General features: G+C 40.2%; 2 protein-coding genes across 3 annotated transcripts; one reads left to right on the top strand and one right to left on the bottom strand.

Moving 5' to 3' along the window:
* Positions 1-12,020: 12,020 nt before the first annotated feature.
* On the top strand, positions 12,021-20,982 carry cep55l (centrosomal protein 55 like). Of its 2 annotated transcripts, none has more exons than XM_077502037.1 (11): positions 12,021-12,223; positions 12,825-13,043; positions 13,148-13,255; positions 14,461-14,616; positions 17,235-17,288; positions 17,367-17,657; positions 17,738-17,931; positions 18,014-18,137; positions 18,254-18,325; positions 19,567-19,692; positions 19,867-20,982. In XM_077502037.1, the coding sequence occupies exons 2-11, from the start codon at positions 12,855-12,857 to the stop codon at positions 20,077-20,079; spliced, it is 1,527 nt and encodes a 508-aa protein (XP_077358163.1). In that variant the 5' UTR covers positions 12,021-12,223; positions 12,825-12,854; the 3' UTR covers positions 20,080-20,982. The 2 variants fall into 2 exon arrangements, with proteins under 2 accessions (XP_077358163.1, XP_077358162.1); XM_077502036.1 differs by having other exon boundaries at positions 12,105-12,223; positions 12,822-13,043.
* Positions 20,983-21,259: 277 nt separating this feature from the next.
* On the bottom strand, positions 21,260-24,159 carry rbp4 (retinol binding protein 4, plasma). Its single transcript, XM_077502280.1, has 6 exons — positions 24,017-24,159; positions 23,744-23,852; positions 23,516-23,652; positions 23,334-23,440; positions 21,881-22,093; positions 21,260-21,759 (listed from the first exon to the last, which is right to left on the bottom strand). Exons 2-6 carry the CDS (start codon positions 23,843-23,845, stop codon positions 21,737-21,739), a joined length of 582 nt encoding a protein of 193 aa, XP_077358406.1. The 5' UTR covers positions 23,846-23,852; positions 24,017-24,159; the 3' UTR covers positions 21,260-21,736.
* Positions 24,160-24,378: the final 219 nt, after the last annotated feature.

Raw genomic sequence — 24,378 nt, forward strand, 5'->3', positions numbered from 1 at the left:
TCCTCGACGGCCATCAGTAATACACTGCGGATACACAAGCTTATAAGCACCATCTACTGGTGAAAACTTATAATGCACTTTGCTATCAATGGACACTAAACTGTAGTTGTCTCAGTAGAACATGACTTTTAAACATAAATGAAAATACAATTCTGCGGGGGCAACTATTTCTGTGTATTCACTTTTGCCACGGCGCCACACTAACAAACAATGCAAAAACACTTAGAAGGGCTAATGAATAGCATCGAGATAGCAGTTATTGTTATGAAACGTCCTTGTCACCTTTAAACGGCGGGTCTCAAGACATTAATATTCCTACTACCAAGCCCCCCTTTGGCGGCAGCAATGTTTTTAATGACGTTGTCTGCTTCCCGTCAAGTCCCCTTGGGGAGTTTCGTTTCTGGGGAGGGGTGAGCCACCGCGCGGACATATTCACCTGTGGAGGGACGGGCAAATGGAAAGTCAAATGAAAGGGTCGCAGGCGTGTAGGGTACGTAAAAATGAGGTTTAGTGTTCTTTCCTCAAAATGGATGTTGATAGTCTCTTGACAGGAAGAGAATTAAGAACAGGCACTGAGGAATACTCAGTTTTTTTTCTACCCAATTACCTTGTCTCTCGACATTGATGATTGTATATTTATAGGTACATAACCTATTGAGTGAGTCTTATCAACGTGGGTTCACTGTACTGCAATTTATGAAGGGATAGAAGAAAAATACCATTGTGTTTTTTAACTAGGACAGACAGAAAACAATTTTCGAAAGGTGGAAGCGGATGAATACAAACTTTGGCATTGAATAAAGAGTTGTTGTTTCTGTGTTGTACAGACGCCAAACACGGTGTACTCTTGCTAATTTGAGGGGGGTGGTGGGGAATTCTCCTTTTTAAGTGGTAAACTGAAAGTGCCCATATCCCCCCCGGCCTCCAGTCTGGTGTTCCATGACTCTGTCGTGTCTAGTTTTTAGTTTTCCTCCTGCTGCTTCCTTTTCACTGGGAATCTGTAATGTACAAAATGTACAAGCTCGAGAGGAAAATACCAGAAGTGTTGTGGAAAGGTACGTGTACCCACAATAACAACATAAATGTTTTGTATCAATGTGAAGTTGTTTACATACTATATGGGGGAAAAAAAACATGACAATATTAAAGTTATAATATGCCATTTTTACATTCACGACTTCAAATTTGCTCTGATTATACGCCAACATTTCCATCCTTCATATGTGGTATATATTTAGAAAACCAGCCAGTATTAACTTCATGACAAAATGATGCCACAAACAGTCAGCGGCTTCGGCAAAGCCAAGTAGCAAAGAGACCAATTATTTTTTACCCAGGCTGTTATTATGGCGCTCTGAGAAAAATGTATGCCTTTGCTCTGATAAAATGTATTCTGTATTCATGATAACTTCAAAATATAACCTTCTATTTTAGTGCGAAGATAAGAAGGGTGACCTTGTTCTTTTCTCTCTCTGATTTTGCATATCACTGTGTGTGTGTGTCTGTGTGTGTGTGGGGGGGTGGGGTGTGTGTATATATATATATATATATATATATATGATACACTGGACGAATTTCATTGTATGACACTCACAATAGCGGCCAATTAGGCTGCCCCCTTGTGGCCGTTTTACAATCAGGAACTAGAAATTAGAAATTACACGTTAGAAATCATTGCAGGGGAAAAAACTGCTATTTGATGAGACAGAATTTTTTTTTTCTACCTGCCGTTTTCTTTCTTTTTTTATGTTTGCAATGAATATTCCCTTCATCCGCTATCGAACACAACTCCCTTTTATGAGCTCATCTTTTGCCATCGCTGGCTTCACGAAGGTTTCACGTACAACTTTTAGTGTTTGCATGAACGCCACGTCTTTCCCCGGGGGACTCATTTTCTTCTTTAAAAGCCTCCAAGAGAGCCGCGTTCAATCAAAAGCATTTGCTATAAATGGTCAATTCCATCAAGCGGCTCATCGTGGTCATGCCGAGATCGAATCCCGGTGGCGCGGAATTGGCTGTCAGGTTTATTACGCCAAAGATTAAAATAAACTTTTGCATTTTTCAACTCCACACTTCCTCTCGGCACTGAGATGTGACAGCCTCTCCGGAACAGGTGCCACAGGGGAGCATCATATGCATTTACGACTATTTTCAGTACTCTTAAGATCACTCAAGTGTAATAACCGTGCAAGTCGTTTTTCTGCTTACTGCCGTTTGCGCGGCGCAAACGTGCAGATATGAATGCGACATTTCATCACACTTGTCATACATCCACTACAGAAAGAATGTTAGATTTTGTTTTGCTTCTTTCCAACATGATATGGAAACAGATGCTAAATAAATGAAAATACATGTATTATAATATGCAGTGATAGTTTTCTTTATTTAAACCACCTAGCAAAAATTGGTCATTTTTTGGAGCGGTCTGTATGGTAGGGTTGCCAATTTTCTCATCCCGAAATAAGGGACAGGTGCTTATTATTATTATTATTATTATTATTAACTAGCCACTTACGCAGTATAAGCCGCTGCAACAAATGCACATGACGATGCCTGATGCCTGTGATTGGCTGACAGGTGCCGTGCTTAGTGACATTGCCGTTTTAGCTGATCTAGGACCTTTAGAGTGCAGTTTGCTGTGTTAAGCTGATTGCGAAATTTGCCAACAAGCTAAATTCTTGCAATATTTGTTCATAAATAGTACGAGAATGCATCTTGTATTGCTCCCGCTGATACGTTCGCAGCCGACGTATTAAGATCGGCGTTGAGAGTGTAGGCGACATGAAGTTGTGACGAAACCAGGAAGTGTCTCTCTCTCTATCGAGTTGCCTCTCTTACCTTGCAAGATCTCCACATAACGTCACACCTAGCGCCTCATTTTATTGGCTACGAGCAACTTCCTTGTCACTTGTCAGCCTACGAGAGCACTCGTGGTCCAAAAATGGCTAAGATGCCATTCGCTGCATTTAGTGTAAGATTTGAGAATTATTAAACGGGAGTTTTGAGGTCCTGTACAAGACATAACAATTTAGCCCAAAAAACGGGGCGTCCCGGGTAATACGGGACAGTTGGCAAACCTAATTATGCCTATTTTAAAGATTTTTTTTTATTTTTTTAATGTAAAATTGACATACAATGTACAAGAGTGCTCACAGAATAATTGAAATTTGTAGCTTAAGGTTCTAATGTACTTGTAATTTCTGTAAAAATATTTTTATGCAGCTGCTAGCATTCTAATTTGGAGGGGCTAGTCACATAACAGCACTAATTGCTAACCAGGTAAGCTAATGAGGGTAGCTTACATGCTATTTGCTTGTTTTCATTGCTTTTAAATGATTTTAAATCTCAAGTGATGCGCTGGGAATTCTTTCAGTTTAACTTGTCAGATTTAGAAACATTCACTAAGTAGGCGGGGTTTTACAGAGTTGTTAAATTTCCCCCAGTAAAAACAAGGCTAGGGTTTTTTTTGTTTTGTTTTTTAGCAAAAGGTGAACTGGTGCCAACTAAACGGCTCCATAACTCTTTTCTCAGCATGTTTGGACTCCAAAAATTTAGGTGTCTCTCTTAAATGGCTTTTCTACGCATGGCATATTTTAGCCATTTAAACCGTGAGATAACTTTTAAAGCATTCACCAAACCAACAGATTAGAGACTTGGAAGATAATTGTGCTGTTAAAAGCAAAGTCGCAAGCAGCGGCGCAGCAGAATGATTTGAGCGAGCGATTAAATCTCACTTCTCGGGAGGCGTGTAAAACGCCCCCACAAGTGACATTTCTACACGGAACGATCAATTCAGGCGTGTAATGAGGGGAGATTTCCTAGCAAGTGTTGCGGTTTGGGGGAGAAACAGGTGGAAAGCGTTCACGCATTATGGGAAAGAAACAATACAAATGTGATGTGATCGTTATTGTTCGGTTCAATCAGGTGCATTCAAAAAAGGAAGATTAGAATTGACTCTTTTTTTTGGGGGGGGGGAGGTCTTGACCTATTTTTTATCAATCATTACAGTACAAAGTTTATCCTTAAAATGTTTGTTTAAAAAACTGAAATCTTTTTGTAGTGGAAGATATATACCCTAAATGTAGCCAGGCCACAGAATATGCGTTAGCATTAGCGTGAAGAACAACTTCAACATGGCTGTCATTGAGCAAACTTTGCAAACCTTCACAGTTTTGTACTTTTTTTTTGTTTTAATATATATAAAAATATAACATCAGTGCCATAAACATAACCACACTGTTTTGTCTTTTACAACCCTTCCCGCATTAAAAGTTGACGGCAAGGATGTGCAGTCGTAAAGATTTAATGATGTGCGCTGCAAAATGGCAGCGTGTGTCAGCAAAGCGCGTTGGAAGGCCAATCAGAAAGAAGGAGAAACCATTAGAATGGGTTGCGGAAGCAACGCAGCATCGTGTATAATCAAGTAGTAGTACTGTACACTGCTGTCCATGTGTGTGTACGTGCCGCATCAAGCATCTTTTCTCCCGCTCGTCAATAAACAAATTCAGCCGGATCAGAATAAAAACTGGATTCCGTGTCAGACAGTACTTTAATGTGCAATTAAGGCAACGACAACAGGGTGGAAAGTCATTGGGCAGGCAGCTGTACAATGCTGACAGCTGTTCTATTAGTTATGCAAAGGCAGATTGAAGCAACAATTCAACATTTATACACAGTGCAACCCATTCTGCTGGCATATGAGAGACTGTAGTTATTGTTTTGATCTTTTTGTTTGTTGAGTGGTATATCGTTTTTGAAACTTTGGATGTGGGTTCCAGTTTTAGTGGATAGCGTCAGGAGCATGGCCAATTTGTGTTTGTGTGAATTTCTGGATGGAAGATTTGGTTTTGGTACGTGCGAGTGTTTTCATTTTGTATTTGTGTGATGACCGTACCATTTTACATGAAAGGAATTTTCTCGATTCACCGTAATTCATCACAAACTTAGAGGAAATTGTAGCTAACAATTGCAAATGTGACAATTCAAAGGTTTATTTTTCATATTTTTGCTATTTGAGACATGATTGAATTCTACCACCCATCCCAGAATCAAAATGGTATTGTCCAGTTGTCTTATCTCATCTTCCATTAACCAGGACATGCTAACTAACAAAACCGAATGTTTGTACTTTAGCCTTAAATCACAACGGTACAGTTGGTGACTACGTTAGCATTGCTAATGTCACATCACGTAAGGTTTTAAAACCCCAGGACGTTTTACAAATCCGACATTAGATTTTGGCATAAATTTAAACTCAATCCTACGTCAGCCTCTGTATTCTTCATTCAACCTTGCTGGAGAGATCGTAACTCCGAGACGCCCAGAGTTTTACATCAAAGTTGAGATCGCACTCAAGGAATCAGTACCACTTTTATTCCCTCTGTGTCTCATAAACACCCTGCCTGTGGTTGAGTTTGTGATAAAGAGCAGAAGAGTTCATTAGGCTTATCGCCGTCAAATGTGTCCGCAGTGGAACAGCGCAAAGGAAATCACGTCTGCCATCCGTCTGTGTTGGGCTTGGCGGGATTCGCTTCATTAAATGACATTTTGTGTGGGTATTTCTGTCCAACGTGATTACACTGTTGGGATGGTGGCTGTTTATGTGATGCCAAGACAAAAATATACACCCAGTTGCTCCATTTAATGTGACGTTGCTACATTTAATCAAGTTTTCAGTTCTATCAAGCTTTTTTTATACCCACTTCTTGAAAGAAAAAGGCCAAAGGAATTTCTATTAGGCTCCTAATTGATTGCAAACTCACGGTCTGAGTCACATCTCAATCTTTGCTGCCTTCTCTTCTAGTCAGGTCAGAACATGCGTGGGTTTTCACTAGAAGGTGAAGAGCGACGCTTTAATTATCAGGCCATGAAAGTTTAAAATGAGACGGGAGTATTGGCATAGGCACAGAGCTAAAAATCTTACCCGTATCTGTTCAAAAAAGCTGTACAAGTCCAACACAATCCCTTTTGCGTCGCTTGTTGACTTCGGTACCATTGTCCCCATGGGAAATAAAGGGAATTAATTTGTTCCAGGCTATCATAAAGCCTTTATTAACTGTGCAGGCAAAGTCACATTTCAACATTAACTGGCGTACAAATGTAACGAGATGTCACCCACCGGATAATAAAAGTACTCACACTTTAAAGACATGTAATGGAGAGAGAACAAGTAGACCAAACTAGTGGTAGTACCTATCACAAAACCTAAAAACTTCAATAATAACGGTGTGAACTCGTAGTTCTGAATTCCAAAACCCATTTTGGGGGCATTGGACTATATATTTATGTGCTGGCATTATGTGCCGGCTCCATTTGGAATTATAGTAAAAAGTTGTATTTTGATATCGCATTGGCAGTGACCTTTGAATAGGGAGTCTAAATGGAAGTTTGTGCCAGATGTAATGAAATCCCCTCTCAGCTGCTCCTGAGATATTGCTTTCATAAGGAGAACGGGCCTGAAAAGCGCACCGCCGCCGCCGCCAGCCATGACCGTCGCTGGTGGTACGGAGTCATAAAAAGTAAAGATCCGATTTGGTTGCTCGGTCATGCAGAGAAGACGGCGCCGGCGATTCATCACCGCAAAGTGTCACTCGCTCTTTTTGTCCGGAGACGGCACGCAATCATCTGCAACATTTGGGTCCGTCGCAAAAATCAATCTGAAATGTGTCACAGGTTGACAAGGTTATGATTGTGTTAAGGCTTTTGTTTTACTACAGCAGCCTAGTACCTGCTGATACAGTACATAAAGACACAGTGCGGTTCATTCAGTGGACTGAAGGTTATCAAATATATTACAGTTTGTGTGTAAACATGTCTTTAGCAGGCAGATGAAGTGCCGTCGATATTGTTTTGTTCTATTCAATATCAAGATATAATCAGGCAGTTCAGTTCAGCACGGTGTGGTTTGGAATGTAATGCTTACATTTTTATACAAGTACTAAATGAAGCAATTTCTGGAGAAATTGCGTGTGAATGTTGAAATACTGAATAAAAAAAAATAAAATGGAATGTTGTTGAAAGATATGGACTTATGCCACATGCTAATCAACAACTTGGAATCATATTAAATGATATTGAGTGATGTAGAATACTCTACTGTACTCTACTACCCAGAAGTCCTCCCTCAAAATGGTGAAGAATGTGCAATATTTAGTGAAAAATGTAGATTTTTTTTTTTATCGCTCAATGTGGGAATGTTGATAATTGATCCCAAGGTGAATGGAATTAGCCGAACATTTGGAATTTAGAATGGGAGTTATATTTTGAATGTTTCATTGGAAATGAATGGGAATTTTTTATGTGAAATTTTTTTAATTGTGGGAAAACTGTCGATGTTTGGAATGAAAAAATTAATAGCCTGTGAAGCAGGAATGTTTGGAACATGTTGAAGTTGGAATGGTTTGAATCGGTCGTAAAATGTAGAAGTAGTTGAAAGGCAATGTTGGAATTAAAAACATATGTGGGAATGCTGAAGCATTCCTACATATGCTAGTGTGATTTTTATTCTCCACACTTTTTTGTTTTTGCCGCTTATCGTGCTTAACAACTCCCACATAATACTTTCAATTTATACTGTTCAAATTTCAACTAGCTTCAAAAATTGACACCTCCTCTCTATCTCTGATTCCACATTACTTACAGTATTTGCACAATTTAACGTTTAATATTAACTTTTCTCCATTCATTTTCAATGGGACAGAGACATTGAACTTTTTTTAAGTATCACTTTCCAGTCCACGCCCACTTCCATACATATAACATCATCATTACAGGTGCTCGGTGACACAGTTGGTAAAGTGCATTGCCCAGTAACTAGGTGGTCATAATTTCATAATGTATCTCTCAATTTACTTCATAAGCATTCTACATGCATTCAGCTATTAGCGTTCAGCTTTCAGCATTCCCACTCAATTTCTCCAGAAATTGCACTTAGTCTTGTATGCTCTTAGCATTGATAAAATTATACCTCCAAATTCTCCAAATATCAGTGGTACAATTTGGTTGCACCATCCCGTTTCTGTGCTGTTTATACAGAACAGTGATCCAGTATAATCCAGGCTCTGTGGTGATTGAGACATTTACACAAACAGATCCAGCAGAGGGTGCTGTTTCATTTTAATATGTCTTTTATATTCAATACCGAGTCGTAAGTCAATCAAATCTTATTTGTGAACAAATTCAACTTGTAAACCAAGATTCCAAAATGTTGGCCCTTTTTATTGGCCTATGGGGCAGTTGCGATCGAGCCCCAGGAACTCTGCCTCGCGACAAACGAATGCACAAACTGGAAAAACATTTCTCATGCTCTGTTGTAATGAATCGGTATGGAGTAGTAGTACTTTTTAAGGGCATGACCCCAATGCGGAGCCGCCAGACTAAAAATTGCTGGTGGGCGCTCAAAGGTCAGCAGAAATCCAGCTATAATGGGAATGAGGCCATTCTGACAATGGTGCCGGTCAGCATGTGGTCTCCTGCCAAGTGGTGGAGCCGTTTTTGGCGATGATGCTGACACAACTCACCATGAGACGGATCCACCAGCCAAGACAACCTCCCGCCACTCCCCCTCCACACACACACATTACACCGCCAGCTCTCGTTAGGAGGCTTAGATTCTGCCAACTTAGTGAATCACCAAGAAACAGATGGTGAAAATAAATTATAAAAAAAAATCCCCAGAATGTCATACCATCTCATTCGTTTCTCGCCACTTTTTCAGGTTCCCTTCTAAATTCGGAGCGGTGACGTGTGACTTGTCATGCTGTTGTGTCGCTGCTGTACCTTTAATCAGCTCGACGAGAGAGAACCTCAGGGGAGCCATTTTGCAGTCGCAGTCTGACAGAAGTGACTCTGCTGGTCTGTCTGCTCAGTTAAACAACAGACGGACCTTTTTTGGTGGTCCGAGAACAAATTGTACAACCTCACTCGCCTACATGAGACAGGTCACCGCTGTAACTGTCTCATAGCATTTTGTAATTCACTGGAGGTTTGGCAAAAGGTTGACAATCAGTCAATAATGGAGTGTAGAGAAACTTAGGAAAGAGACTAATTAGGAAGCACCTGATGTTGAGATGAGCTCAACACATTGTTAGCATAGTCTGACATCATTTACATGATGGCTTTGTCTTGTTTAAACAAAAACACATTTACTATATGTCAACTTTTCGAACATAGCCTAACAATACAGTACTATACAGTAGGGATGTAACGATATCCAAACATCACGATACGATATTATCACGATATGAACGGCACGATACGATAATTATCACGATATTGTGGCTGGGGTTGGCGATGTTTAAAAAAGATCACAATATTGTTAAAAAAAAAAAAAAGAGCTCATACTAAAAAAAAAAAGCACAATATTGTGCTTTTGTACGTAACAGAAATGCATATAAACCACCTACAATCTCTAATAACAATATTGAGGCACTTACTTGCTAATGCAAGCACACATAGATCGCTTCACAAGCAAATTAGGTTCCCCTTCATCTGACAATTAGCATAGATTTTAAACATAGAAGGCCAAAACATCCCTAATGAAAATTAAATTGCACTAATAAATTGCACAAATGGAAATCAACCTGACTTTTTTTTAACAAATGTGTTCCTTTTAAATATTGTGAACATGACGACGATATTGTGTCAGTTTTAATATCACGATATCACAATATTGCCTTTATCGTTACATTCCTACTATACAGTAGGTTAGTAACGATAAGCGCGATATAGTGATATTAAAATTGCCACAATATTGTCATCGTCATGCTCACGATATTTAAATGCAACACATCTGTTAAAAAAAAAGTCAGGTTGATTTCCATTTGTGTAGTTCTAGCACCCTCTGATGGCTATTTTCTTTTGTGCAATTTAATTTTCATTAGAGATGTTTGGCCCTTCTCTGTTGAAAATCTACACTAATTGCCAGATGAAGGGGAACGTAATATGCCTGTGAAGTATGTCAATATGTGGAGGAACTCAATGTGTGCGTGCATTAACAACATAACATAATAAAAATAAAACATAATATAATAATAATAATAATAATAATAATAATAATAATAATAATAACAACAACATAGCATTGCTGCTATGTACAAAAGCACAAAATTGTGCTTTTTACAATAAAATTTACAATATTGTGACCTTTTTTAAATATCGCCAACCTCCCCACAATATCGTGATAATTATCGTATTGTGAGCTTCATATCATGATATCGTATCGTGATGTTTGGATATAGTTACATCCCTACTATACAGTACATCAATAAATGCAAGTGTTTTTGTGTGTGCAACTATTCCTGAGCCCACAGTGGGTAAAATAAGGTGAATCATTTGGTGTGGAAAAACAAAAAGTATTGTGTCTTTTGGAGTGTAGCACAAAACCAAGTCAATGCGATGAAATCTGAATCCCAGAACGGTGACCTGCAAAAGAGGAAATGCGCTGAAAATGGAAAAAGGAAAAATCCTCTGAACCAAAAAGACTCTTTTCCACCTCAGAGAAGTGAGCAGGCTCTGTGGATATATATACTGCTTTTATACTGCTCGCGCAGGCTTTTGTTTTACTATGAACTCCTCTGAAAGAACACATCCCCCACAGATGGATAATGATGATTTGTTGGACAGATATGGCTTCTTCCATGTGCTTATAATGAATAGAGCGCATGCAACTTATTCTTCCCTTAATGAGGCCGCAAACCTGCCTCCTTGTTGTTTTTCTCAGGCTTCTGTTTCAGTGGGGGGAAAAAAAATCTTCACATTGGAATGGAGCTGCATCCCAAGTGTGTACATCACCTCACTCGCATGCATTATTTGTGCATTTTTACATAAAGTCATGATTTAGTTCACCCCCCCACCCCCGCCGCCGCTTTCTCTCCACCTCTTTGACTGATGCAAAAGTCACATTTTGCAATTTTCGGTTCAAACATCATTGGGATGCATAGCACAGCTAGCTGAGGCAAAGTGTTCCCGCCCACAAATTCATCAAAAATGGGCAATACAAATTAAAGGACGAAAAATAGCCCCTTGTTCTTCTCCTCCCTTGCTGTGTCCTGCACGGCTGGCAATCAATTGTAGCCGCTACAACGCTGATAATGTTTCAGTTTGTGTTTACAGCAAGGTCATTATTGTGATTAATTGGAGAAAAACAGCAATGGCATTTTTTCTTCTTTTTTTTTTATTTTTATTTTTATTTTTTTATTTATTATTTATTTTTTTTACATTGCATCGGTCTGTGTTTAAATAGAGCTTTTGCAAAGGTGCACACCAACTAAGAAAAATGATGACCTCATCTCAATTTATTTACTCAGTGCAAGTGTGCTATCACTTACTCTTTTGTGTGAATGGATACAAGTCCTACCTTCTGGAAGAGCATATAATTGTTTTGCCTGTTACTATATGTCGCTGGCATAGATAGATGAGCAATGGTGCATTTTCCATAGTAATTGAATAATTATTTTCGGAACAGATAACTGGAATTGCATAATTTACTTAGAGGTGATCCGACTGCTGTTATTTTCCTTTGTGTCATTATATTTAAGTGTTTTATTTCTGTTTTTGTGCCTAATTTTATTGTAAAGCTTTAAGAATGTGATTTTTTTTTGGTAAAATGAAACCATGTTCAATGGTGATCTTGCACTTTAAATAAACGTATCGTTTGATTGATCGGGTGATTTATTTATTTATTTATTTATTTATTTATTTATTTATCTGTTTTTATTTATTTATCTGTTTTTATTTATTTATTTATTTATTTATTCCTATTACTCAATGTATAGTGTCAACCGACATTTACATAAAATGTCAAATATTTTGTAACATTGTGACAAATTTGACAAACCAGAGCCGGAAAAACCAGACTGATGTCCCCCGACGTATATGTGCGCTGCATTCGGGGTAAGTGCCAGCCCGGTGGCGTTGAGGAGCAACGGCGGTAGGCATTATTGGAACTAAATTGGACATAACTCTCGCGGTTTGAAATCTATAAACGTGAATATAGACATAGGTGTCTGACTATGTCTAAAAATATGGCCATATGAAGTGTGGAACTGATGTTTTCTCTGCATCGCGTCGCAAGCAACGTAAAGCTTGAATAGGAAGCAAACGCACCCGGCCGCCGTTTCGGAAGTGACGTCACGGCGGTGTAATTCAAACTTGAGGAAGCAGTAAACAACGACGCCGACGGATAGTTTTGAGTGACAAGAAAGGGCTCTCTTCTTCCCCTCTCGTGAGTGTTTTGTTTTTACATTCTAAGCAGAGTTTTTGTATCGTGTATTAAATCTTTAAGTACAAGGCGAAGATTTTCCGTAACGTTAGTTTGCTGTCAAATGACAGGTGGCTTCTTGTTAGAGCGTCCCACCAATGCTAAGTGTTTCCTAGCATATTTGTTTGGCTTTCTAATTAAATAAAAAGACATTACTTTGTGGACGTGTAATGGTAAAAGTAGTGGCTGAGCTTTAGATTTATTTTCACTACCTGAAGAAAACCCTATACCTTCGAAATCGTCACTTTTTTTTTCCAGGAGACCCCTCAAAACTGCATGTTTGCTCAAACATTGCATCATCAAAGAGAGCATGCCATTTTCAACACATTTGACTTGTTAATAATTAAAGTGACACCCACACGTGTGGACTGAGTAGAGATTTTAAAATTAATTAATTAATTTACCAAATTGTGACTTATGAGGTTTCAGCCTGATGCCAGTTATCAAGTTATCAACTTATTAATTCCTGTAAAAAAAAAAAAAAAAAGCCTTTCCAATGTTAATAGTCTACGTTAAGTTGAGTTGAAGTGTGAAGACTGAACTAACCTACATCCTCTCTTAGTAGTCAATTTCCTGTAAGTAAGAAAGAGCCACCATGACATCCAAAGGGGCGAAGGACTCTATCGTCGCCAAATTGGGCTTCAAATCCGGCAGCTCTGCTTCCAAAGCCGAGGCAGAAGTGGAGCGAGTCAGGAAGGAGAATGCGCATCTCAGGAGGAAGATTGACGAGATGGCCAAACGACACACGAGGCCGCCTGACGCGGACAAAAGCAAGCTGCTCGAAGTGAGGATGGAAAGCGTGGGGACATCTGAGCAATCAGCAAAATTCACTCAATGGTGTGACATGATTGACTGCTTCAATCTCCCCCTTTGTGCTGTGTGTTGCAGAGGATTGTTTCGCTGGAGACTCTTCGCGAGAGGAACAATCAGCAGTTGCTGGTCAAGGAGCAAGAGTTGGAAACTGTGAGGCAGCAGCTGGCAGCTAAAGGGGGAGAGGCATGTATCTAGTCAGTTCCACTTAAGAGCAAGTTTCACAAACAACAAAATGTTGTCAAAACATCACTATGAGAACAATTACCTTATTGAAACTAAACTACCTTTTTTTAATTGATTTTGTTAAATTTCTCTCAGAAATGTTGCTAAAATGTAATTTATCTCTTTTTTTTTTTTTTTTAAGTAACACTTCACATATCTTTTTGTAATACAACTATTAAGTCGATCCAATGTTTTTTTTTTTGGTTTGGTTTTTTTTTAACCAGAGTACAAGTACTAACAATGGAGTACTTGTGCATATTGAGTAGCAATTTTAGATAATGCCAGTATTACTTTTTTTTTTTTACTTTTTTTTTTTTAAATTTACCGTTATTTATTGCGCAGTTACATCTTGAGATAAGTTATCTTATTTTGGAGGCGGTCCAACATACAAATTTAATCAACACAGCACAGAGATTTTAATAAACGCAACCCTCCCCATAGTCACCCTATCCTCCCCAATCAATAACACAAATTTTACATACAGTAAAGCAAGGCGGCGGTGGGTTGGTTGTACGTGGGTAAAGTATACAATTATATATATAAAAAAATGCATACAATACTTAATTATGAACTAAAAAGTAGGAAAAATGCATTTCTTTTTTGTTTTTTTTTTATTTTATATGTAGTATTGTACGTGACTGTTTTTTTTGTTTTTTTTATAAATGTATACCTAATTTTTACACACCACTAATTTTTTTAATGTAAAAAAAAACTAAAATTACAGATTTTGTATTTTTTTTTTGCAATAGGGATTGTTTCCTTTTTTAAAGTTTGTTTACTTATTTATTTTTATAAATAACTGTATACCTACTTTTGCATGTGAGTAAAAACAAGGATATGTACATAGCCATGTTAGCCATATACACTTGTAGCTCATTTTATAGACATATAAGCGGTTATATACAGTATAAAACAGATTTGAGTCACATTCAAACAATCTATTTTGTAAATAAATAACTTCAGATAAATAAAATTGAACAAAATGTTTCATCCATTATTTTAAAGTATCTCATCATGACTGATGTGGCTCGTATTCCACATACCTGTGAGTCAGGTTGGTAAAGTAGTATCAGTGTCCTAGTATCAGAGCATTTTTGTGAGGACGAGTAGAAAAAAAAGCCACAACAGATCTTTCATGGCTTCTCCTGAAATGTACCCCGCTTCAGGTGGTGGCAGCTTTACAGTCCCAGCTGGACCAGCGGCGCAAGGATGCCGAGCAGAGGGATCTACACGTCCAGAACCTGTCACAGGAAAATGACAACCTGAAGAACATGCTGGCCACGGTCTCTGCCCGCTGCCAGTCCCTGGAGACTCAAGTGGCGGTATGTTGACCCTGGAACAACATTAGGAATCCTTTTTGGGGTTAATATCTGCATGTTTTTTCCCTGATGGTATTTTTCAATTAATTACATGAAGATTAGTTTAGATTAGAGCAAATTCAATTTTGATGACTAATCAGGCAGCGGCTCTGCCAGCGGAGACTTGAAATCTTAATTAGCCTCTCTGGTTATAACGGATATTTAAATAAAAGCAAGACAGATACTGTATATTAAATCTGTATGTTTATTTATTCCCCCATGCGGATGAATATTCATGACAAGACTGCTTGTCTGCTCCCAAGACATTTTTTAACCCTTAAAGCTTCAGTATGCAACAATTAATAGTTGCAGTATATAAGTCAAATGCATTTTTTTTGTATGTATCATTGGTGTAATAATTAATTATTCATTTCAATTTGTAAAGCGCTGTAGATTATAATTTGATACAGACAATTAAGGAAAAATTGAACCATAACATCCTGCTTGTCAAGTGGAACAAATAACTTAAGGTGTCAAACTAAATTCAATTAACAGCAATTACAAACAGCAATTACAAATGCACTTATAGCTCTGACCACTAGGTGGTACTGTTTGACCTGTGCCGGCGTTGACGTAATCTCCCCGGCAGCCTTGAAAGTGTCTGTCAAAACATCATTGCCATCAACACCCACCAGACCCAGCCCAGCGTGAGGCCCAGCGACGCTAGAACACACTCGCGTCTACACTTTGTTTGTCATGTTTGATTTTTGTCAAGTTATAAATAGGCAGGAAGTGTGCGCTTTCTGACTCATGCTCGGGTGTTACGCAGAGCACCACCACCTCTATGGGGGAAGAAAAATGAATGAAAAATGATTTTAAACTTCATGCAAAGCAAAAAAATCCAAACAAAACATGATTCTTCTACTTAAGTTTGCCACCAGGGTGCCAAAAATATTACATTTTAATCTAAACACCAAAAAAAAAATGCACTTGAATAATAATCCCATTTATTAAAATGTAATGCACGTAAAAGATAAATAAAAATAACAGTTGATAGGGCATAATTGTGAACACAACCTAGGTTATTGTCAATATTTCAGTTACAGGCAGTGTAAAAGTGGCATATTAACTAATTTTCTAGGAATTTTCACCTTCCAGGTCGCTGGATTACCCCCTGAAGAAAATAATCTGCCCTGACGACCCTGATGGCAACCACAGCCAATTCGTCCTGGATGCACGGAAGCTATTAGCTGGCTTAGCGTGCCTGCGTTTTTAATCCATGCAGAAAAAAGTTGACAAGTTCACCATGCTCGTCTGCGACGGTGCGAGGGCTCACGCAGCCTTAGCGCAGTAAGCGCGCAGATGATCTTTTAGATGCCGCCTGTTATGACGTTGCCGTCAAAGTTTTTTTGTTTTTCGTAGACGACGGGAGGGAACACTCGCGCGGGTTGCGATGGTGGGGGTCAGATGATGATGCCCCGGGGGTCATGAGAGTGCAGAGAATATACACTGATGTCTGATTTTGGTTATTCCTACACAGGGAACTAATACAGAGAAGATTGACTCAGTGGAGGCAAAGCTTATTAGGAGTTGAGCTTTAAAGTTCAAGGAAAGTAAAGTTGAGAAGTCAAACAAGTATCATAAGATGGGCAAAAGTAGGGTGTGGCAAAGCAGCTCTGCATTTTTTTTTCTTTGTTATATTGTAGTGATAGACTGATATGGTTTTTACAAGGCCGATATGATTATTAGTAGTCAGAGACCTAGAACCGCGCAGTAGTCGGTAATTCAATATTCATTTGCAGTAAAAGAGAAAATATTAGCATAAAAAAAATTGTCTTTTAATTTATAACGCATAAAGAATTGACAGCTTTGTTTAAAAAATTATAACAAAAATTGCAGGGAGCTTCCAGGATGATTAGCATGTGATAAGCTAAATTAATAACTAGGCAAGTAAATGGTTCCCTAAAGTTTTGTGCGGTAAATAGTTTTCGAAAATGTCAGCATAATTTCTTAATTGTATTTTTATTTTATTTCTTCTTTTTTTTTTTTAACAAAAGTGTAGTGAGTTCCCAGTGTGGGCATAATTTTTTTATAAAGTGAAAATTTATATAAATCCATTAATGAAAAGTTCCCTGTATCTCATTGAGCGACAAAATCATGCAAATGTAGCTAATTTGGGAGTTGTTTTCCTCTTCATAAAAGGTTTCAATAGATCTTCGCTGACGGTGAAAAATTGTCTGATTATGTATGAAATGTCTTTGCGACTAGTAAAACCTGTCTGTGAACATCTCACAAATCCCTAAATTCACTACATTTGCAGGCATTTACCGCTTAGTGAGATACCAGCTTCAGATTTGTAAAAAGGTCCTTAATCGGTCTATCTCTATTATATTGTTTATGGTTTCACCACAATGAGGAAGCTGGTGATGACAAGTAAAAAAAAAAAAAAAAAAAAAAAAGAAGAAGTGCACTATGTGGACAAAACTATTTGGACAGTGGGGGAAAAAATAGTCTCTGCCACACTTGGCAGCTATATGAGTACTGATGTACAACAAATGTGTCCCATTACTTTTGTCCATATCATGCAGTCTGAAAGCACCATGTATAGTATTGTTTAATTTTCTTTGTCTTTGTGTCCTTAGAATGGACAAGCATCTTCTGCAGACATGGCCTTGATAAAAGATCAGCTGCGAGATGTGAGTGATTATCCCTAAGTTGGCTAACTAACACGTGCGCCCAAGGAAATGGTACAAATCTGAAGTGTCTCCATCAAGGCCCTGGAGAAGAACCAGCAGTGGCTGGTGTACGACCAGCAGCGAGAGGCCTTCGTCCAGTCGGTCCTCGCCCGCACGCACGAGCTTGAGCAACAGCTGAGTCAGGCCAAGCAGCAGGACTCGACTTCTGCCGCTGTTGCCACAAAAGAGGCGGCTTCTGACTCTTCGGAGAAGGAAGCACAACTCAAGAGCCGCTACGAGGAGTCCATGTTGGCCTCGCAGAAGCAACTGGATGAGCAGAAAGATCAGCTTGCGAGAACGCAGCAGGAGCTCGTTGCGCAGAAGGAGCAGGTACACACTGTTGATTTTATTTAATTTTTTGTTTTCACTATGAACATATGATGCTAATGGATTTCTGCGTCACTGCACAGGGCGTCCAAAGTGAGGCCGAGCTGCAGCGTCAGACAGAGCGCGCCACCCGGCTGCAGGAGGAAATGGCGGCGCTGCAGCGGCGCTTCGACGACAAGTGCGACGAGCTGTCATCCCTGCAGAGGAAGTACAAGGAGAACGCCAAAGAGCTGGAGGAGGCCAAGCTCCAAATGCAAACGGAGCGGCTAACCAGCAGGTACTAAGCTCCAAATCGAGGAAAAACTCGCTCAGTGGTGACAAGGTGATGTACAATTACGTGTTTTTGTTGTGCAATGCAGACACGCAGCGTCCGAGGAGAGGCAGGTGTCGTCGGAGCGAGCGGACCGCATGAGAGCTGAACTGGAGAGCGTGGACCTCAGATTGGAGGAGGAGAGGAAGAGATCTGCCGAACTTCTGCTCCAAGTGATTGACACCTTTTAATACTTACACAAAACAAGCCATTTCATACTTAACACACGGGTGTCGGAAATGAGCATAATATGTAATCGTGAGCTTTAATATGGACTCAAACCTGGCAGGTCAACCTGCTGCAGAAGTCTCTTCTGAGCCAAAACGAAGAGCAGAGGAGGATAGCGGCGCTGGAGCAGCAGGTAGCACGGCAACAAATCTTCAAGTTGGGATGGTATTGCTCACAAATGGACAAAGGCTATTTATTGCTAACCAAAACAGGAGCACCTAGTGAAACATGTTTATGTTCTGTAACTTATTAGCTCTGTCAAGTTGACTTTGACTTTGGTTATGCCCTGCCGCTACATTTCTCCTTAATAGTCATTTATTTTATTTTATTTTTGCTTTAAACTCATTATAAAAAAAAAAGTCCTAATTTGTTAAGAGTCGATACTCGGGCCCCTTCTTTTGCCTCTAATTTGATAAACAAGGAACCACCACAATAATTTGTTGAGCACTTGCAGGCCCACTGCTGCAACCTCGCAAAACCACCTAAAACAAACTGATAACATTTCATGTTGTACTTATGCTGCATTCGGGGATGGTCGGAAATCTGATATATCCGAATTTGTTTTTCCCAGTTCCGACCTGAAAGCGTTTGAGGCGAAAGTAAACGGGGGAAAGTAAATGGCGGATAGTGGTAAATTGTTTTTTGTTTTGGTTCTTAACTCATTTTTGACCTCCAGCAAACTTACCTTCTCGTAATTTTGCGTCATTTATTGTTTTTATCTTATTTCAAAGCATTCCATACAGTTCAGTAGTTCACAATATAATTTCATGCATGGAGATAGCGGCATGCTGTCATGTACGTTGCATTACGTGACGTTATGTCGAGTATTTATGAATGAAGAAAGCTGTCTATTTTATACTCAAGTAAAATGTGTTTTACCGTTTACCAAAGTTTCCAAAGGGGAAACCATTGTAGAGTGAGGTCACTTGTAGTCCGTTGGTGAAGTTGGGTTCCTTTTTTTTTCTTTTTTTTTTTTTTCTTTTTCCGACTTCACAAGGGGAATGTCCGAGTTCAAGGGGGCGTTCCCGTACGAGCTTCCTGGTTTGACCTCGGAAAAGTCTGACTTCCTACCATCCTTGAAATGCAGCATAACACTCAATTGCAAATAAGGTGCTTTTCTGGCAAGCTCGATGCCACTTTCTTGAGCCAGTATTCTGACTCAGTTCGATATGGTTCAGTTTTCACCATTGTAACTGTCGTCCCAATTTTATTGGTGGGCAAAGACAGGATTGACTTCTGTAGATTAGGAACCAGGAAGTGGTTCAAAAATTAACCAAAAAAAAAAAAAAAGGGGGAAACTTTGTCTTCGGAGCATTTCGGTTCACCTTTTGTCGTCAAGAGTTACGAAGGCTTCTGGTCTGTTCCGTCTCGAAGATTCAGCTCTCCGTCAAAGACTTTGAGAATGAGAAGATGGACCGTCAGAGCGTGCAGCACCAGCTTCACAAAGTCCTCAAGGAGCTCCGCAAGGCCCGTGATCAGATTGCTAAACTGGAGTCGACTGTGAGTATTGTTTTGGTCCGTGACCTCGACTTCTTGCACTTTTTACAGCCGAAAAAAATGTGAACGTATGACTCTTCATCAGTGTGTCCTTACACGCTAGGAGTAGCAATCAATTTATACAACTTAACATATCTTTCTTGACTTTTGAATGGCTTGTTTGCATTATCCTTTCAGAAGCAGCCCAACAGCCGTTTTTCCGAGCCGAGCTCTTACAACAAGCTGGACATGGAGCGCCTCACTCTGGACGACCCCCGCTCGCCCACATCGCCCTCTAAACCGGGCAGCCGTCTGGACGAGAGTTTCCTGGAGTGCCCCCAGTGTCACGCCCTCTACCCCACCAGCCGCCACCGGGAGCTGCTGGCCCACATCGATTTCTGCTTAGCCTAATGGATGTCCCAACCCATCGCATAATTGCTATCATGTGCTTTTCAAGTTTTTGACTGGTCATTGAATGACACTTAAAAGGGTAAATTTCGAAATCAGGAAGGCCACTTTTGTTTTTTAAATGCCAAAGATTGATCGGATCTTCAAATGGGTCCATCTGGATCCTTCGTACTTGAGTTTTGGGGACTTCATTCTTCAGGTGTCAGAGCTCTTAGTGACTTGTGCTTGTGTTTTGTCATATTTATTCTTTTGGTTGGTTTTAAGTGAGCTACTTAATTTTTGAAGTTACTGTAGTCGCATTTTGCTTTTTCTTTTTTTTTTCAACAATATTTTATCTAAGAATTGTGATTATGTAAATCTTTTTGTATCATCAAGGGACAAAACTATTAGGATTCAGCACTCCTGCCTGCCTGCCTGCAGCAATTTTAAATAGCTTTTTTGTTCAGCATGTGGCTGACAGCCACCATGCTGCTGAGGATTTTTATTTGCCGTGCTTTTAGGAAATTTGAATAAACGTACAATCATTTTCTCAAGCAGACCTTCACATGTGGTGGGTGACACATCGCTGTCTTCTCTCAGAAGTTGTGTTTTTATATTTTAGCCTCCCACTTGCGTCTCCACCTTGACTTGTCATGTCTACAGCCCCGCGAGGCTGCAGCAAGATTGCATTGAGTTAATTCCTTGTGCTAAACTATTTCAGGAAGTGGATTATTCCGAGGTGTCTCGGTTCCCGCCCTCTCGGCAATGTGACTTTTTAGACTGTCGGGATTCTTTTTTTCTTTTCTTTTTTTTTTTTTAAAAGGAGTGGGTCATTTTCATCCTTTTGTGTTTAAGCCATCTAATCATCTTATGTTCTTTTACTGTACTGTACAAAATGCGCAATAAAGGTGTGAAGCTACTTCACAAGATCTCTGTGGACTTACTTTACAAAAGTGCGCGCTTTCCAAATATATTTGGACCTTATGATTTACTTGTTTTTGTCCTCCTTGTTTCCATGGTGACCCACTATGACGCTTTGCCCAATTACAGAGTAGCTGGCACCAGCTCCATTGAGTCGAGCTGCGCTCTGCGATAAAAGATTCAAACGAAAACTTTTCGATCGGGTCCAAAGGCGAAGGCATGAATTTCTTATTTGCACCTTGCAACTTGAATAAATATTTCAGCGCAATAAAAAGTGAATGAGTCAATGGTATGAATGTTTTATTTCACAAAATATCAAGTACGCAGAATAAAATCAAGACAAATAGTCTACTTGTGCATAAGGAGACAAAAGTGTAAAAGCAATGATGATGAAGCAGTGTTTTTTTTTTCCACTTGTAAACATGGCAGGTAGACTCCTGCTGAAAGCTCAGCCTCACTTGAAAAACATACTGTATATTGTATAGAAACACACTTTTTAACATTGGCTTTCTGACTGCAATAGAGCAACTCACATCTATCAGTGATAGGAAGAAGCTTCATGCAACAGAGGGTAATGTTTAAAGACATTTGGGAACATCAGATTGCAGTAAATGTGACACTTGTGCCATTTTCTGGTTTGTTTCAAAAAAGAAATCGGCTGTCTTCCGTTTAAACAGAGCAAGTTGAGGGAACTGTGGTGCGGGGGTGCGCAATCCCTCTCGTGGCTGCTTCAATAAGAAAGTCCCAGAGTGGGAATAGATCAACTGCTGCTGTCGCAGAAGCCTGTGAAGCAAAGACAGAGAAGGCAGCTCGAATTGTCAAACATGCTGAATCATTAAAAAGCCACCCCGGAAGAGAAACTCTCTTCAGTCCGTCCGGAATGGATTCAGAGCGGTTGACTCACCGGTGTGTGCGACGCGTCTGTACTTGCCCAGCAGGCACAGATCGTTCTTCTTCTGGGTGACGATTGCCTGGTCCTCCAGCCTCAGACCTGTGATGTGTCTGGAGAAGATGAAGGAGTAGCTGTCCTGACAGGTGCCGTCCGCATTGAGCACTCTGCAGGAGTAATGGATGGCGTAGTTGTCGTAGTCCGTGTCAATGACCCAGTGGTCGTCATCTGGAAGTGAGGCGGAGAAGAACGGAGGAGACGGTTGTCAGGGTCATTGCTTAAAATGTGGAGTTCATACCGCCAACCGTCAGACCCTTTGGTCTTGACATAAGCCGTGTTGAAGTTGGACATTGGATCACGGTTGGATTGAATTCTGAAGGGCAGTTTCATAAAGACATTCCATATCTTGCTCATGGTTATGGTGACCCCTAACTAAGTACTCGCATTGGTTCTCCTAATCAGTATTTGAGTAGGGCAAAATGGGTCAACGTTTGGAGGAGCAGGTTTGGTGAAAAAAATCTTACATCATGAAGAAGACAGATTAGTCTCATGTTCCTTAAGTAGTACTCGTGAAGCGTATTAACATGATGCAGAGGCAAGTCTGGGCTTGGCTGGAGTGGTAGTCAAAGTCCATAACTCATCAATGCATGTCAAAGAACTTGACAAAGCCAAAATTCCGTACTTTGCTACTGGCTATCCTAACTCTGTCCGAAAATGTGACTTTACATTGCACGCCTTCACATTAGCAACTTACTGGAGCTGGATTTCCCCGACCCTGTTGTTTAGATTAGATTGGTCTAACGTTCAGAAGGGCGGGGTCACCGTTTATATAGTACATGGTGTGGCCAAGTTCGGTCCTCGAGAGCCACTATCCAGCCTATTTTCCATGTTTCTCTCCAGTAACACACCTGATTCATGATCAGGATCGTTATCAGGCTTCTGCAAAGCTTGGTGATGAGCTGATCATTAGATTCTGCTGCGCTAAAGGAGGGAGACAAGAAACAGGCTGAATCTTGGCCACCTCGATATAGTACAAACAATTCTCGGCAAACAAAAGGCAACTTTGGGTTATTTTTGGGTAATGATTAGTTCGTAGCGGTTGAAATTCGTAACCCACTGGTATGTGTCATTGTTCTTGAAGTTCCATAACTTGTTGCTGGTTATGGTAACCATAACCTTATTAGGCTAGTTATCTAGGTCCAAAAGTCAGTACGACTTGTAGTCGCTGTATCAGAGGGTTACTTCAGGTTAGGACTTTCAAATCACGTGAGGAAAATTGTTATTTTTCTTTTTGTTTTTTGTTTTTTTATCAGATTGAATTTTAGTTCTGACTGCGAGTTTCGGAAGAATTAAACCCCTTCACTCTCAGTTTACAAAGACAAAGCTAATAACCTGATTATACTTGCGACGTTAATGCATAGTCAGCTGTGTCTATTTGGAATGGTTTTAGTCCAGGTCCAAAACTTACTTCCAGTCTGCAGGTAGGCTGCCACTCCCCAATACCTCATCCTGAACTTGGCGGGTTCGCCGGTTTCCTCGAAGGTGGCGAGCATTTGGGCGCACATCTCCCAGTTGCTAGAGTCCAAATAGAGACGTTGGACATTTTTGTCGGCACGATAACAAAGAACGGCATGTGCCAAGTGAACTCACTTGAGAAGGATGACCTTGCCCCTAGCGGTTGCAGTCATCGAGCCGTCGTCAGCGACGATGAAATTGGCCTCGATGTTGTCGAGGAGGAACAAACCTTCAGGGTCCTTCTTTCCCACGGCGTACCACCTCCCTGCGTACTGCGGGCAAAAGATCGCCGTTGGCTCCGGACTCAGTCAATGACATTAAATGCACCCAATCAAACAAGGATTACATAACCTTGCAACTCACCCTGTGCCTGTCAAAATTCTGCACGACCTGAATGTTGCCCACTTGGCACTCCTGTGCCCACGCCAGGGTCAGGAACCACAGGGACACCACGTACCGCAGCATTCTGGTTCTTAGCAAGAGGAACAGCGGGAGGACAGAAGATGGATTTTGAGTTAACTCTGTGACATTTCAGTCAAGGAGCCCTAAATGCGTCAGTAAAAATTTAAAAAGTGCCAATCATTAGCGTCCAGGGTCCAGTTAAGACAAGAGCGCAGGGCTGTGATCAATACGTACCTTGTTAGCAAACAGAAGAAGTCAGCTCCCGCAGATAAGATGCGCCGAGGGGCTTTTGTACTGTTGGCTGCAGTTGCATAATGACTCCCAGAGACCTGAACCTCCCCTACGCCGCGCGCCCAAAAAGCTCGCCTTCCATTGGACCAAAATTTACATAACTGCAGGCCTCAGATAACTTGTGTGGCCACTTTCAGCCAAACATGTGTTTTTCATCTTATGAAAACTGCCGACAGCTGCGCCGAGACGGGTAGTTTTGAAGTGTAATTGTCCGCAAAATTAGTCAGTTGTGATTTGAGGTTGTTGAATATCATAATCAGATATTAACAGATTTAACTTGTTGAATAAGTCCCTCTCATCTTATG

Source organism: Festucalex cinctus, chromosome 17, assembly GCF_051991245.1.
Source record: "Festucalex cinctus isolate MCC-2025b chromosome 17, RoL_Fcin_1.0, whole genome shotgun sequence".
In the NCBI taxonomy this organism is placed as follows: Eukaryota; Metazoa; Chordata; class Actinopteri; order Syngnathiformes; family Syngnathidae; genus Festucalex; species Festucalex cinctus.